The sequence below is a fragment of the Hypanus sabinus genome, chromosome 1 (genome assembly GCF_030144855.1).
Source record: "Hypanus sabinus isolate sHypSab1 chromosome 1, sHypSab1.hap1, whole genome shotgun sequence".
Classification (NCBI taxonomy): domain Eukaryota; kingdom Metazoa; phylum Chordata; class Chondrichthyes; order Myliobatiformes; family Dasyatidae; genus Hypanus; species Hypanus sabinus.
The window spans coordinates 211,503,709-211,520,868 of record NC_082706.1 but is presented as its reverse complement, the minus strand read 5'-3'; the positions used below and the strand labels follow the sequence as shown (position 1 = coordinate 211,520,868).

The window sequence follows — 17,160 nt, the reverse complement described above, 5'->3', positions numbered from 1 at the left end:
AAGATACCTATCTAGCTTCTTCTTGAAAGCATCCAGAGAATTGGCCTCCACTGCCTTCTGAGGCAGTGCATTCCACACCCCCACAACTCTCTGGGAGAAGTTTTTCCTTAACTCTGTCCTAAATGACCTACCCCTTATTCTCAAACCATGCCCTCTGGTACTGGACTGTCCCAGCATCTGGAACATATTTCCTGCCTCTATCTTGTCCAATCCCTTAATAATCTTATATGTTGCAATCAGATCCCCTCTCAATCTTCACAAACAAATACACTTACCCAAAGACCCAGCACTGAGTTCCAACTCTTTTGCATTGACTATCGGTAAGATATGCGTAATACTGTCTGTAAACAAATCAAAAAAACAGCATTAAACACCAGTAACATAACCAAATCAAAATGTGTCGTGACATATATGGTCATGCACTTTGGTGGAAGAAATGAAAGCATTGAATATTTTCTAAATGGAAAGAAAATATAAAAAACGGAGGTGCAAAGGGACTTGGAGTCCTTATGCAGGATTCCCTAAAGGGTAATTTACAGGTTGAGTCAGAGGTCAATGCAACGTTAGCATTCATTTCAAGAGGACTAGAACATAAAAGCAAGATGGAATGTTGAGGCTTTATAAAGCACTGGTGAGGCCTCACTTGGAGTATTGTGTGCAGTTTTGGCCCACTAATCAAAGAAAAGATATGCTGATATTGGAGAGGGTTCGACGGGGTTCACAGGAATGATTCTGGGAATGGAAGAGTTATTGTCTGAGGAGTGTTTGTTGGCTCTGGATCTGTACTCACTGGAATTCAGAAGAATGACGGGGGTTTCATTGAAACCTATCAAATATTGAAAGGCCTAGATAGAATGGATGTGGAAAGTATATTTCCTCTCATGGGGAAGTCTGGAAACAAAGGATACAGCCTCAGAATACCAAGGTGTCCCTTTAGAACAGAAATGGAGGAATTTCTTTTGCCCAGAGGGTGGTAAATTTGTGTAATTCATTGCCACAGAGGGCTGTGGAGGCCAGGTCATTGGGTATATTAAAGCAGAGTTTGATAGATTCTTGATTACTCGGGGTGTCAAAGGTTAAGGGGAGAAGGCAGAAAAATGATGAGCCCAAAGACGTACTGGTTAGGTTAATTAGTAAATTGTCCTGTGATTAGGTCTGGTTTAATCAGGGTTGTGGGGTTGCTGGGTCAGCAAGGTTCAAAGGGCTGGCTCTGGCTGTAATGCTAAATAACTGCATGGGGATGGGGTTAAGAGGGATAATAAATCAGTTATAATGTAACGGTGGAGCACACTTCATGGGCCAAAAGCACTAATTCTTCTCCTATGTCTTATGGTCTAAACGGCAGGTCAGAAACATTTTGGAAAGTTAGTATTACAGAAGTTTTGGCAGTAAGTAATATTCCATCCAACAACTCCTTCTTTAACACTTAGCCCCTGAACACCACAGAAAGATTTCAGTGAAATGCACGCCATTAAACAATTAAATGTTAGTGATGAAAAACGGTTTAGAATCTGTCATTAGATTAAATCGTTTATTATATTATGTAGTTCAATGAGCAAAAGGACATCAGGGGGGAAACAGGGATGTTGTTCAATAGTGTGGTGCTTGAGCATATCTGAAAATTAACATTGGAAAAGCTACAAACCGGCACGGAGGGCTTGCAGAGTGACGTGTAATGGTGTACAGATGCCGGAAATCAACAGCACCACACACAAAATGCTGCAGGAACTCAGCGGGTCATGCAGAATCAATGAAGGAGAAAAAACAGTCAAGGTTTTGGGCTGAGACCCTTCCTCAGGACTGGAAAGGAAGGGTCTCAGCCTAAAACATGAACTGCTCATTCCTCTCCATGGAAGCGGCTTCAACTGCTGAGTTCCTCCAGCATTTTGCACGTGATGGCAGATAGCTCAACTGGTGGTGTCTAGATTGCCTACAGATGGTGTCATGGGAACAAGTTCAAATTCAAGTTTAATTGTGATTCAATCATACAAGAGTAGCAATGAGCACATCCAAATGAAACAGTGTTACTCCAGGGCCAACCTGCAAAACACAATCACACACAGCTCAAAGCTCGAAGTTATCAGTAAACATACAGTCACACAGAAAAATAATCCAAGACGCTGAGTCAATAAATGTTGCAGCAGCCTGACCCATCTCCCTCTCTCACGACTACAATTGGGTGCGAGGTACAGGAGTGTTGGCCCAATACACTCGCCTCGACACCCAACTGCCTCTGGGGTTGTGCACTCACTTTTAGCAACTCTGTTTCACGTTCTGTGTGCTATTTATTGACTTTTTACATTGTATGTACAATTTGCTCCTCTTTTCGCATAATGGATGTTTTGACAGTCTTTGTGGAGTGGGTTTCTTTGTGGATTCCATTGTTTCTTTGCTTTGTGACTGCCTGCATTGAGATGAATTGCGGGCTTGTATATACAGTACATGCTTTGGTAATGAGCGTATTTTGAACTTTGGAGGAAAGAACATCTTTAGAAGCATCTATGGAAATGAATAAAGATTCCAGTCCTGATGAAGGGTCTCAGCCAGAAATATTGACTGCTTATTTAGTTCCATGGATGCTGCCTGGCCTGTTGAATTCCTCCAGCATTTTGTGTGCGTTGCTCTGGATTTCCAGCATCTGCAGAATCTCGTGTTTATTATCTGTTCAGTAATGTTCTGTGTTCCAGATTGATGGGTTCAAGAAGCAATAAGAACAAAGGAAGGAGGAGATTGTGTATGATGTTTATACAGGGACGAGAAGAAATGAGGACAGGAAGAGGCAATGTAACTTCAGGAAAAGTAGGGTATAACAAATAAGCAAATTCTTGATGAAGAAGAGAAAACAAACCATCTTCATTTACAAACACCACAGGAGACCAGAGATTTCATATAAAATGTAAAGTTTCTTTACCGTACAGTAGGAGCAGTGATCACACCAATAAAGAGGATTCGACCATAACTCAAGGCGTGGCTCGCTTGAAACACAAAGATATGTTTCAAGAAAAATGTATTCAGTTCAGTCAGCTGAAATAGAAAAGAGAAAAAAACCTCATGACACTCTCCAAAATAACCCTCAGCTTTCCTGAGCAAAATATGAAATTATCAGGAAGAGAAACATAGAAAACCTACAGCACCATACAGGGGCTTCAGCCCACAATGAGGTGCCAAACATGTACTTACTTTAGAAATTACCTAGGGTTACCCATAGCCCTCTGTTTTTCTAAGCTCCATGTACCTATCCAGGAGCCTCTTAAAAGACCCTATTGTATCCGCCTCCGGCAGTCCGTTCCATGCACTCACCACTCTCTGAGTAAAAAACTTTCCCCAACATTCTCCTTTGTACCTACTTCCAAGCACCTTAAAACTGTGCCCTCTCATGTTAGCCATTTCAGCCCTGGGAAAAAGCCTCTGACTATCCACACGATCAATGCCTCTCATCATCTTATACACCTCTATCAGGCCACCTTTCATCCTCCGTCGCTCCAAGGAGAAAAGGCCAAGTTCCCTCAACTTATTCTCATAAGGCATGCTCCCCAATCCAGGCAACATCCTTGTAAATCTCCTCTACACCCTTTCTATAGTTTACACATCCTTCCTGTAGTGAGGTGACCAGAAATGAGGACAGTACTCCAAGTGGGGTCTGACCAGGGTCCCATATAGCTGTAACATTACCTTGCGGTTCTTAAACTCAATCTCACGGTTGATGAAGGCCAATGCACCGTACGCCTTCTTAACCACAGAGCCAACCTGCGTAGCAGCTTTGAGTGTTCTATGGACTCAGACCCCAAGATCCCTCTGATCCTCCATACTGCCAAGAGTCTTACCATTAATACTATAATTCTGCCATCATATTTGACCTACCAAAATGAACCACCTCACACTTATCTGGGTTGAACTCCATCTGCCACTTCTCAGCCCAGTGTTGCATCCTATCAATGTCCTGTTGTAACCACTGACAGCCCCCCACACTATCCACAATGCCTCCAACCTTTGTGTCATCAGCAAATTTACTAACCCATCCCTCCACTTCCTCATCCAGGTCATTTATAAAAATCACAAAGAGTAGGGGTCCCAGAACAGATCCTTGAGGCACACCACCGGTCACCGACCTCCATGCAGAACATGACCCGTCTACAACCACTCTGCCTTTTGTGGGAAAGCCAGTTCTGGATCCACAAAGCAATGTCCCCTTGGATCCCGTGCCTCCTTACTTTCTCAATAAGCCTTGCATGGGGTAGCTTATCAAATGCCTTGCTGAAATCCATATACTCTACATCTACTGCTCTTACTTCATCAACGTGTTTAGACTCCTCCCTTGCCTCCCACAGTAGCCTGGGGTACATCTCATCCAGTCCCAGAGACTTATCACAACTCGATGCTTCCCAAAAGCTCCTGCACATCCTGTTTCATAATGTCTATATGCTCAAGCTTTTCAGTCCTCTGTAAGTCATCCGTACAACCGCCAAGATCCTTTTCCGTAGTGAATACTGAAGCAAAGTATTCATTAAGACTCTCTGCTATCTCCTCCGGTTCCATACTCACTTCTCCACTGTCACACTTGATTGGTCCATTTCTCTCATGTCTTATCCTCTTGCTCTTCACATACTTGTTGAATGCCTTGGGATTTTCCTTAATCCTGTCCGCCAAGGCCTTCTCATTGCCCCTTCTGGCTCTCCTAATTTCATTCTTCTTGCTAGCCTTATAATCTTTTAGATTTTTATCATTACCTAGTTTTTTGAACATTTCATAAGCTCTTCTCTTCTTCTTGATGAGATTTTCAACAGCCTTTATACACCATGGTTCCTGTACCCTACCACCCTTTCCATCTCATTGGAATGTACCTATGCAGAATGCCATGCAAATATTCCCTGAAAATTTGTCACATTTCTGCTGTACATTTCCCTGAGAACATTGTTTCCAATTTATGCTTCCAAGTTCCTGCCTGATAGCTTCATATTTTCCCTTACTCCAATTAAACACTTTCCTAACTTTTCTGTTCCTATCCTTTTCCAATGCTATGGTAAAGGAGATAGAATTGTGATCACTATCTCCAAAATGTTCTCCCACTGAGAGATCTGACACCTGACCAGGTTCATTTCCCAACACCAGATCAAGTACAGCCTCTCCTCTTGTAGGATTATCTGCATATTGTGTCAGGAAACCTTCCTGACACACCTAACAAACTCCACCCCATCTAAACCCCTCGCTCTAGGGAGATGCCAATCAGTATTTGGGAAATTAAAATCTCCCACCATGGCAATCCTGTTGTTATTATACCTTTTCAGAATCTGTCTCCCTATCTGCCCCTCGATGTCCCTGTTACTATTGGGTGGTCTATAAAAAACACCCAGCAGTTATTAACCCCTTCCTGTTTCTAACTTCCACCCACAGAGACTCAGTAGACAATCCCTCCATGACTTCCTCCTTTTCTGCAGCCGTTACACTATCTCTGATCAACAGTGCCACACCCCCACCTCTTTTGCCTCCCTCCCTGTCCTTTCTGAAACATCGAAAGCCTGGCACTTTAAGTAACCATTCCAGCCCCTGATCCACGCTCTAAGCTCATCCGCTTAGTTCATGATGGTTATTGCATTAAATGTTGCAGACTGTTCACCATTTTATTTAACATTTTCAAAACAGGAATCTACTCAAAATCAGAAAAAATGACTAAATATTGAATTCCAGGTCTTTATCTGAAAAATTGTCACTGTAAGCTTTCAGAACAAAACTTGAGCACGACATTGTGGGCCGAAGGGTGTACACTGTGCTGTAATGTTCTAAAGTCAATGTTCACAACAACACCATCAGGCATTGTCAGAGCGGAAGTAATATAAACGACTAACGCTCGGTGAATATTAATGTCAGCCTTCAAATCAAACCTTGTTAGATACACAAAAAACCATGTGCCGGTAAGCAGTGAAATCATTCAATAGACTAACGCTGAACTTGCAATGAAAACCTCACTCACCCAACCTCTGAATGGAATCGACAACCTGCAGACTCACTTTCAAGGTCTTTTATTGTGTACCTTTGATAATTTTTTGTGTTAACCACCTGTTATTATTATTATTCCAAATGCAGCAATGTAAGATTTAGATGCAGTTTCAGAAACGGTGAGTACAAGCCCATGGCCTATGGACAACAGTAATCGCTGGAGATTGGAGGAGTGGGGCAGGGAGAGGTCAGATCAACATTGAAATTTACCAAATATTGAAGACCCCAGATAGAGAGGGCATGCAGACAACATACAGCACACACGAGGAAATCTGCAGATGCTGGAAATTCAAACAACACACACAAAATGCTGGTGGAACACAGCAGGCCAGGCAGCATCTATAAGGAGAAGCACTGTCGACATTTCGGGCCGAGACCCTTCGTCGGGACTAACTGAAAGGAAAGATAGTAAGAGATTTGAAAGTAGTGGGGGGAGGGAGAAATGCGAAATGATAGGAGAAGACCGGAGGGGGTGGGATGAAGCCAAGAGCTGGAAAGGTGATTGGTGAAAGTGATACAGAGCTGGAGAAAGGGAAAGGATCATGGGACGGGAGGCCTCGGGAGAAAGGGGGGGGGGGGGGGAAGCACCAGATGGAGAACAGGCAAACAACTAAATATGCCAGGGATGGGGTAAGAAGGGGAGGAGGGGCATTAACGGAAGTTAGAGAAGTCAATGTTCATGCCATCAGGTTGGAGGCTACCCAGCTGGTATATACGGTGTTGTTCCTCCAACCTGAGTTTGGATTCATTTTGACAGTAGAGGAGGCCATGGACAGACATATCAGAGTGGGAATGGGACGTGGAATTAAAATGTGCGGCCACTGGGAGATCCTGCTTTCTCTGGCAGACCGAGCGTAGGTGTTCAGCGAAATGGTCTCCCAGTCTGCGTCGGGTCTCACCAATATATAAAAGGCCACACCGGGAGCACTGGACGCAGTATACCACACCAGCCGACTCACAGGTGAAGTGTCGCCTCACCTGGAAGGACTATCTGGGGCCCTGAATGGTGGTGAGGGAGGAAGTGTAAGGGCAGGTGCAGCACTTGTTCTGCTTACAAGGATAAGTGCCAGGAGGGAGATCGGTGGGAAGGGAATGGGGGGGGGGGGGGGGGGCGGCGAGTGGACAAGGGAGTCGCGTAGGGAGCGATCCCTGCGGAAAACAGAAAGGGGGAGGAGGGAAAGATGTGCTTGGTAGTGGGATCCCGTTGGAGGTGGCGGAAGTTACAGAGAATTATACGTTGGACCTGGAGGCTGGTTGGGTGGTAGGTGAGGACAAGTGGAACCCTATCCCGAGTGGGCTGGCGGGCAGATGTGCGGGAAATAGGAGAGATGCGTTTGAGAGCAGGGTTGATGGTGGAAGAAGGGAAGCCCCTTTGTTTAAAAAAGGAAGACATCTCCTTCATCCTGGAATGAAAAGCCTCATCCTGACAGCAGATGCGGCAGAGACTGGGGAATTGTGTGAAGGGGATAGCATTTTTGCAAGATATAGGTTGGGAAGAGGAATAGTCCAGGTAGCTGTACATACAGTACAGGCCTTTCAGCCCACAATGCTGTGTCGACTTTGTAATCTAATCTATTAATCTAACCTTTCCCTTCTACATAACCCTTCATTTTTCTATCATCCATGTACTTATCTAAGAGTTTCTTAAATGTCCCTAATATATCTGCCTTTACCACCACCCCAGCAGGGTGTTCCACAGACCCACCACCCTTCATGTAAAACTCTTACCTCTGATATCTCCCCTCACTATAGTTTCCTCCAATCGCCTTAAAATCATGACCCCTAATATTAACCCTTTCTGCTCTGGGAAAAGTCTCTGGCTGTCCACTCTATGCCTCTTATCATTTTGTACATCTCTATCAAGTCACCTCTCATCCTCTTACGCCTCAAAGAGAAAAGCCCGAGCTCACTCAACCTCTCCTCAACAGGCATTCTCTCTAATCCAGGCAGCATCCTGGTAAATCTCCTCTGCACCCTCTCTAATCCAGGCAGCATCCTGGTAAATCTCCTCTGCACCCTCTCTAATCCAGGCAGCATCCTGGTAAACCTCCTCTGCATTCTCTCTAATCCAGGCAGCATCCTGGTGAATCTCCTCTGCACCCTCTCTAATCCAGGCAGCATCCTGGAGAATCTCCTCTGCACCCTCTCTAATCCAGGCAGCATCCTGGAGAATCTCCTCTGCACCCTCTCTAATCCAGGCAGCATCCTGGTGAATCTCCTCTGCATCCTCTCGAAAGCTTTTAAATGAAGAATACCTCTGTAAAGCATTCCTCGCATAAGACAATGAGAACGGAACACATTCTAAAGCCCTGTTAGCGGTCTAACAGGGCTTTATAGCTAAACGTTACCTCACAGCTCCTCTTTCTACATTATCTACCGCACCACCAACCTAGTATATAAACTCAGCAGTCTCTATTACAGAAAGGTCTCAGAAAGGCTTTGAATACAGAACATCCAAATTCAATGGAGGTGCACACCAGGCATGTGCTGTATTCCCAAAGGGAGAATCAAATTCAAGATTGCTTAATGTAATTTCCAGTACACGAAATAATTGTTACTCTGGATCCAGTGCAGCACAAAAAACACAATTAGATAAAGAACACAATAATTAAAAAAAGCAATAAATATAAATACATAAGACAGCTTACATTCATAGACTGATTGTATGCCCATAAAGTGATGATAGGCACAAGGGTGCCTGTACAGAATGTAACCGACAGGAAATGATGAAGTAGTGGTGGATGGGATGTGGAGGGGTGGCTTGGTGGGTGGATGTGTTGATCAGCCTTACTGCTTGGGGAAGGTCACTGTTTTTGAGTCTAGTGGATAGCCTCTCCCTGCTGGGAGTGGGACAACCAGTGTATTGGCAGGGTGGATGGGAGCCTTCGTTACATTATGGGACATTGAGGAAGAGGATATAGGCCAGGCATCTAGCCTTGAGCTCTTCCACTTCCTCTGTGTAGGCCGCCTCATTGCTGTTGGTGATGAGCCCCACAGCTGTCGTGTCATCAGCCAACTTGCCGAAGTGATTACCTGTCTGTGTAGCCATGTGTGATCAGAGCGTACAGCAATGGGCTCAGCACTCAGTTGCGTTGAGGGTGATAGGGAGGGCAGGGGCTGTGCATCCTGACTATCTGAGGTCAGTTGATTAGGAAGCCTGGCACTCAGTTGCACAGTGGAGTATTTAGACCAAGGAGTAGGAGTTTGTTCCCCAAGGTCTGTGGAACAATAACGTTGAATGACGAGATGAAATCCAGAAACAGCTTTCTGACTCACGCCCCCCTTTTCTACGTGCGTCAGGGTTAGGCGAGTAACAACGGCAAATGGGATTCATTTATTTATTTTGCAACATAGTGTGGAATAGGCTCTCCCGACACTTCGAGCCGCGCAGCTCCAGCAACCCCCAACAACCCCTAAGCTAATCATGGGACAATTTACAATGACCCGCCGACCTACGTGGTACATCTTTAGGAAACCAGAGCACTCGGGGAAAACTCCCAGACAGCGCTGGAATTGAACTCCCAACCCGAGCTGTAATAGTGTTGTCCAAACCACTGGTCTGCCAGCACCCGTTCTGAGCCCCTGAAGCTGAGAACTGCACCCAGGAATCCTTTATTACACTGGATTATTTTCTAGGCTTGTTCTTTACCTGCCAAATTATCAGAAAGAGGTAAATTCCAGCAACTCTTTGCACAGAGGATTTTGGGTCAAACCAACGGACGTACGTCCAGCTGGCTGGCGTAAACTGCAGCACGGCTCGTTTCAGCTTCCCACTGGTGCTGTGAATGGTCCTGATCAAAAGAGATATCGTCATTGCAAACATACACTCCCTCCACCCTCACAGAACAAATACATCCTCTAAAACACTCAAAATAACATCACATAACTCACTGTAAGCCCCCTTTGTAGATATTACACATGTAATTTCACATTCTGAATAGTAACAATGTAAAGGTTGCCATGAACACAATGGGCCTGTGCCGTCAATTTCTTTGATTCTAAATGTGGCAGGGAATTAAGCAATGGCTCTCAGGTTGGAGGAGTAACACTTCATATTCAGTCTGGTTAGCCTCCATGATGGATGAACATCAATTTCTCCTTCTGCTAAAAAATGTTTCCCCCTCCCCCTTCCACTTTCTTCTATTCCCTATTCTGGCCTCTTACCTCGTCTCCTCACCTTCCCCTTATCCCCTTCCACCCTCCCTTTCTCCCATGGTCTACTCTCCTCCCGTCAGGTTCCTTCTTCTCTGACCCTTGATCTTACTCACCTATCACCTCCCAGCTTCTTACTTCACCCTCCCCCACCTGGTTTTATCTATCATCTAGCCTGCCCTGCACCCTTCCCACCATCACCTTATTCTGGCATCTTCCCCCTTCCTTCCCAGTCCGATGAAGGCTCTCGGCCTGAAACGTTGACTGTTTATTCCTCTCAATAGATCCTGCCTGACCTGCTGAGTTCCTCCAGCATTTTGTGTGTGTTGCTCTAAGCAATTGCTGTCTTGTTACAATAAAAATGGACAAAGATGCAAGAAAGACCAGCTTAATAAATTAAATGCTAAGATCTTGGAAAAAGGTTAAAAGATTACTGATAAGACAACTGTAAGCCCTGTAAAACCTCACATAATGTCAAACATAACATCGTTTTATGTTCCACAGGGAGTGTGGGTTTCCTCCGTCTGCTCCGGGTTCCTCCCACATTCCAAAGACATACCGGTTAGTTGGTTAATCGGTCACATAGGTGTAATTGGGTGGTGTGGGCTCGTTGGGCTGTGCTGAATCACTAAATTAAAGAAAAATAAGTAACCCTATCTCAGATAGATGTATGAAATGAAATGAAAGCAACAACAAAGCTGAGAAGAAGAGGTAATAGAAAAATACTCAGAGAAAGGGTGTGGCCCAGTAGCAGAGCAGTTCGCCTTTTCTCCTTGAATAACTCGGCCTTTTCTCCTGGAGCGACGGAGGATGAGACGTGACCGGATAGAGGTGTATAAGATGATGAGAGACATTGATCGTGTGGATAGTCAGAGGCTTTTTCCCAGGGCTGAAATGGCTAACATGAGAGGGCAGTTTTAAGATGCTTGGAAATAGGTACAGAGGAGATGTCGGGGTAAGTTTTTTACTCAGAGAGTGGTGAGTGCATGGAACGGACTGCCGGAGGCGGATACAATAGGGTCTTTTAAGAGACTCCGGGATAGGTACATGGAGCTTAGAAAAATAGAGGCCTATGGGTAACCTTAGGTAATTTCTAAAGTAAGTGCATGTTCAGTATAGCATTGTGGGCCGAAGAGCCTGTATTGTGCTGTGGGTTTTCTATGTTTAGCTTAATGCTTTACAGCACTAGTTCTCCCCGTGACCACCTGGGCCTTCTCTGGGTTCTCTGCTTTCCTCCCACAGTCGGAAGGTGTACAGGTTATGGCTGGTCAGTTTCGGCACGGTAAGTTGATGTCAGAAGAATAACCACACTTGCTGGCTGCCCCCAGCACAGCCTTGGACCATATTGGTCATCGAAGCAAACGACGCATTTCACTGTATGTGTGACAAATAAAGCTCATCTTTAATGTTTAAAAGGATATATAAGGAAATATATTTGGAAAGAATTTAAAAACTAGAAAAGCAAAGAGACGGATGAGATTAAATTGTCTTCAACCATGAGAAAATAAATGAAAAGAAAATTTAGAAAATAGAGTAAACACAACTAATTGATAACTATCAATTTGCGATAACAAAATGGTAGAAATAAGAGTTACCCAATCTCAATACCTCTACTTGGAAGTGACATTAGCACTGTGAATTCTGCCTGACCATGTGGGTTCTCCCACATTCCAAAGGCGTATGGTTAGGGTTTGTAAACTGTGGGGTTATGGGTATGCTATGTGGTGTAAGACACAGAACACTACAACACTACAGGTCCTTCAGCCCATGATGTCTGCCAAACTTTTAACCTATTCTAAGATGAATCTAACCCTTCCCTCCCACATAACCCTCCATTTTTCTATCATCCATGCAGCTATCTAGGAGTTTCCTCTACCAGCACCCCTGTCAGGGTGTTCCACACACCCACCACTCTCTGTACGAAACCTACCTCTGATATCCCTCCCCTATACTTGGAAGAAAAAAGTCACACTTAAGACAGAAAAAGTGGGAGCAGTTGCAAGAGAATTCATAGATCATTTCAGTCTGGACAGATTGTATATTAAAAGAATTTAGTGAAGAGATGATATTGTTGGCCAGAAGAAACTAGTCTACAATTGGCAGATCTGATGAATCAAGGACAGGGGAGGCAGACAAACCAGTTATCTTGGCTTTCCCCCATTTTGTAGCCTCTGAACTGATTCTGGATAATCTAATCAGAGCAATTGAATGTGGACACAAGGAGCTTCAGGTGATGACCTGTTGAACCAGAGACCATTCTCCGATGAATAGCTACATATTATGCAAAACGCCAAAGAAGCAATCTGTAATCTCGTTAGACTCCATCTGGGTTTGCCCCATTTAACTGGTTTGGAAATACACAAGGCTGGGGTGGACAGAGGCATGAAATGATGTTGGCTGTAGCCCTGTACAATGACTAGTAAGGTGACCCAGGTAGGTCAGGTGACCTTGAGCCAAAGGGATGGAGATCCACCAGTTCAATTGATGAGGAATACGAGAAGAGTCAGGAGCTCCAAATACGCAGGGATAATACCTCTCCAGCAACCAAACAGCAATCATTGTGGATCAATAAAGCATGTCTGTAATACCTTCTCTCTTCACTGACTGTTCATGACAGGTCAGGGATTCTACTAAGGTGCATACAGGTAGCTAGTTTGTTCTGGTTGTCAGATCTGAGGCTCCCCGATGGCCACATCTGCACCAGGTGCACTGAGATGCAGATCCTCAGAGACCGTGTTAGGGAACTGGAACTGCAGCTCAATGACCTTCGTCAGTGATAGACAGGAGCAACAGGAAGGTAGTCACCACAAGGCTACAGGAGACAGATAAATGGGTGGCTGTCAATAGAGAGAAGGGAGAACATCAGATGGTGGAGAACACCCCTGTGGCCACTCCTTTCAACAATAATTACTCAATTTTAAATACTGTTGGGGGGATGACGTAGCTAGGGGAAGTAACAGTGGCCATGCCTCTGGCACTGAGTCTGTCCTGTGACTGAGAAGGGTAGGGAACTGAAAACGATAGCAGCAGTAATAGGGGACTACATAGTCAGGGGACAGATAGGTGATTTTGTGGATGTGAAAAAGAAATATGGATGGTAGTTGCCTCCCAGGAGCCAGGGTCCATGATGCTTCTAAATGTGTCCACAATGCCCTGAAATGAGGGTCAGCAGCCAGAAGCTGTGGTACATTTTGGTACCAATGACATGGGTAGGAAAAGGGAGGAGGTCCTGAAAACAAATACAGGGAGTTAGTTAGGAAGCTGAGAAGCAGGAACTCAAGGGTAGTAACCTTGGGACTGTTGACTGTGCCAAGCAACAGTGAGGATAGGAATAGAATGAGGAGGAGGATAAATGTAAGGCTGAAGAACTGGAGCAGGGGAGCAGGGGGAACTGGATCATTGGGACCTCTCCTGGGGATAGGTGGGACCTGTATAAAAGTGAAGGGCTGCCGCTGACTTCAAGGTGGATCAATATCCTAGCGGGCAGGCTTACTACAATTAGCAAAAATTAGTGGGAAGACAGAGGATTGGGAAGTTTGTCTAAAACCTACAGACAGCAACTAAAAGAATCATTAGAAGGGAAACGATGAAATATAAAAGCAAGCTAGTGAACAATATCAAAGTGGATAGTAAAAGTTTTCTCAAGTATGTTAAAAATAAAACATTAATGAGAATGGACATAGGATCACTAGAAAATGAAGCAGGAGAAATAATAACAGGGGACAAGGAGATGTCCAGTGAATTAAGTGAGTATTTTGCATCAGTCTTCACTGTGGAAGATAATAGAAGTATGCCTGATGCTATAGTATGTGAAGGAAAAGAAGTGGATGCAGTTACTGTTACAATAGAGAAGGTGCTCAAAAAGCTAAAAGACATAAAGGTACATAAGTCACCTGGAGCAGATGAACTGCACCCTAGGGTTCTGAAAGAGCTAGTGTTAGAGATTGTGGTGGCATTAGAAATGATCTTTCAAAAATCATTTGACTTTGGCATGGTGCCAGAGGACTGGAAAACTGCAAATGTCACTCCCCTCTTTAAGAAAGGAGGAAGGCCGCAAAAGGGAAATTATAGTCCAGTTAGCCTGACCCCAGTGGTTAGAGTTAATTGTTAAGGATGAGGTGATGGAGTACTTGGTGACACAGGACAAGATAGTACAAAGTCAACATGGTTTCCTTCAGAGAAAATCCTGCCTGACAAACCTGTTGGAATTCATTGAGGAGATTACAAGTAAGATAGATAAAGGAGATGCAGTCGATGTTGTATATTTGGACTTTCAGAAGGCCACTGACAAGGTGCCACACATGACGCTGCTTATCAAGTTAAGAGCCTGTGGTATTACAGAAAAGTTACTAACATGGTAGAGCATTGCCTGATTGGTAGGAGGCAGTGAGTGGGAATAAAATGATCCTTTCCTGGTTGGCTGCCAGCGACTAGTGGTGTTCCACAGGGGTTGGTGTTGGGACTACTTCTTTTTATGCTGTATGTAAATGATTGAGATGATGGAATAGATGGCTTTGTGGCCAAGTTTACAGATTATGCAAAGATTGGTGGAGGGGCAGGTAGTGTTGAGGAAACAGGTAGGACACAGAAGGACTTAGACAAATAATGGGTGGGGACACCATTGTTGAAAAGACACTGCCCAGAAGGCAGTGGCAAACCAATTCTGTGGAAAAATTTTCCAAGAACAATCATGATCAAAGACCAGGATCACCCACATCATACAACAGGGCACATAATGATGATAGAGTAAATACAAGCAGGTTTGTTCCACTGAGGTTGGCTGAGACTGGAACTAGAAATCAGGGGTTAAGGGTGAAAGATGAAGTGGTTAAGAGGTGTGTTCTATGTTCTTTAAATCAGGCAGTTTGGACCATTGGGGCAAAGGGTTCTGACATGCCATAAGTAGCTTTACTAAAAAAGTAGAGATGAACTTAACAATACCTACTTGAAACTTCCCCAGTGGTAGGTTCTCATTTCTAGGAAACGACAGACCACCATCCCCAGCCAGATGCCACCTCCATTGCACAGCAAGATGTCAAGAATAACCTGATCCCACCAGCATTCAGCAAAGTTCGGCAAAAGGTGCATAAAGAACAGCTGAAAGGAAACAAAAAGGAGCATTTGGGGATGGAGGAAAAATTAAGTTCATTGTCGTTCTACATACACGTGTATACAACTAAACATAGAAATCTACAGCACATTACAGGCCCTTCAGCCCACCATGTAACCTACTCTAGAAACTGCCTGGAGTTACCCTACCACATAGCCCTCTATTTTTCTAAGCTACATATACCTTTCTAAGAGTCTCTTAAAAGACAATATTGTATCCGCCTCGACCACCTTCGCTGGCAGTGCATTCCATGCACTCACCCCTCTCTGTGTGAAAAACCTACCTCTGACATCCCCCTTTGTACCTACTTTCAAGCACCTCAAAGCTATGGCCACTTGTGTTAGCCATTTTAGCCCTGAGAAAAAGCCTCTGGCTATCAACATCATCAATGCCTCTCATCTTCCGTCTCTCCAAGGAGAAAAGGCCGAGTTCACTCAACCTATTCTCATAAGGCACGCTCCCCAATCCAGGCAACACTGTTCCTCTGGTGACAAGGTGTGAAGCATTATATGTTGACACACAAGGTACATATAGTTATGATCCAGCAGGTACAGTCACAAAATAATATCAGTACTTAAGTCCCTGAGTGGCACAGCCAGCTGACAGGTTGACATAAAGTGTGAGGTGCTTGTTTATGTAAGACAGTGTACTGTTACTGACACTTTTATCATAAAACAAGCAGTCTTATAAATAGGAGAAATCAGCGGCAATGGAAGATGAAAAGTGAGACCAGTGTGGGACTCTGTGAGTTGGAGACCAGGGGGAGAATGAGCGGCAGAGCATTAAGCCAGGACATCCATGTGTTCTGGGTGTCAGCAAGGTGTTCAGAAGTTCTTCACCCATAAGCTGTTACCCAGAATGACCGTTCTGATTCTTAAGCTGTGGTACCTTCTGTCTGATGGCTGGTCAAAGAACAGATGGGAGAGGACTTTGACAACGTGGAGACACTGTCTGATACATGTTCTCAAATGAGGAGAGAGAGAAAGAGACCCTGATGATGTCTTCCAGAAATCTTGGCATGTTTAATGCACCAAATCAGCATTAATTAATATAGAACACTACGGCACAGTACAGGCCCTTCAGCCCACAATGTTGTGCTGATCTTTTAAACTACTCGACAATCAACCCCTTCCTTTCTTAGCCCTCCATTTTTCTATCATCCATGTGTCTATCTAAGAATTTTTAAAAAAAATGTTTCTAGTGTAACTGCCTGTACCACCATCCCTGGCAGGGTGTCCCACACACCCACCAATCTGTGTGTAAGAAAAACCTATCTCTGATATTCTAATACTTTCCTCCAATCACCTTAAAATTTAGCATCCTTGTATTAACAATTTCCATGCTGGAGAAAAGTCTCTGGCTCTCCACTCTATCAATGCCTCTTATCATCTTGTACACCTCTATCAACTCAGTTCTCATCCTCCTTCACTCACGAGAAATGCCCTAGCTTGCTCCACCTGTCTTTATGCTCTGTAATCCAGACAGCATCCTGTCTCCTCTGCATCCACATCCTTCCAATAATGAGGTGACCAGAACTGAACACAATACTCCAAGTGTATAAAACCAGAGTTTTATAGAGTTGCAACATTACCTCACAGCTCTTGAACTCAATCCCCTGACTAATGAACCAGAATTCAGATTTAATATCACTGGCGTACATCATCCTTTGTTAATTTTACAGCAGCAGTACAATGAAATACATGATAAATAAATACAGAGAAATACTGAGTTACATTAAATGCATCTATCTTTAATAAATAGTTAAGTTAAAATAAACAGTGCAGTAACAGAAATAAGAAAAGAGTGAGGTAGTGTCCAAGGGTTCAATGTCCATTCATGAATTGGACGGCAGAGGGGAAGAAGCTGTTCCTGAATCACTGAGTGTGTGCTTTCAGGCTTCTGTA

General features: G+C 44.2%; 1 protein-coding gene across 1 annotated transcript in view; it reads right to left on the bottom strand.

Moving 5' to 3' along the window:
• Positions 1-17,160, bottom strand: part of ptdss1b (phosphatidylserine synthase 1b) — a 50,217-nt gene that overhangs the window by 21,506 nt on the left and 11,551 nt on the right. Inside the window, exons 6-9 of the mRNA XM_059985236.1 lie at positions 15,092-15,243; positions 9,644-9,785; positions 2,912-3,024; positions 276-341 (exon numbers count right to left, since the gene is read on the bottom strand). Of these exons, the coding sequence (XP_059841219.1) occupies positions 276-341; positions 2,912-3,024; positions 9,644-9,785; positions 15,092-15,243 (473 nt within the window). The remainder of the gene's footprint in view (positions 1-275; positions 342-2,911; positions 3,025-9,643; positions 9,786-15,091; positions 15,244-17,160) is intronic.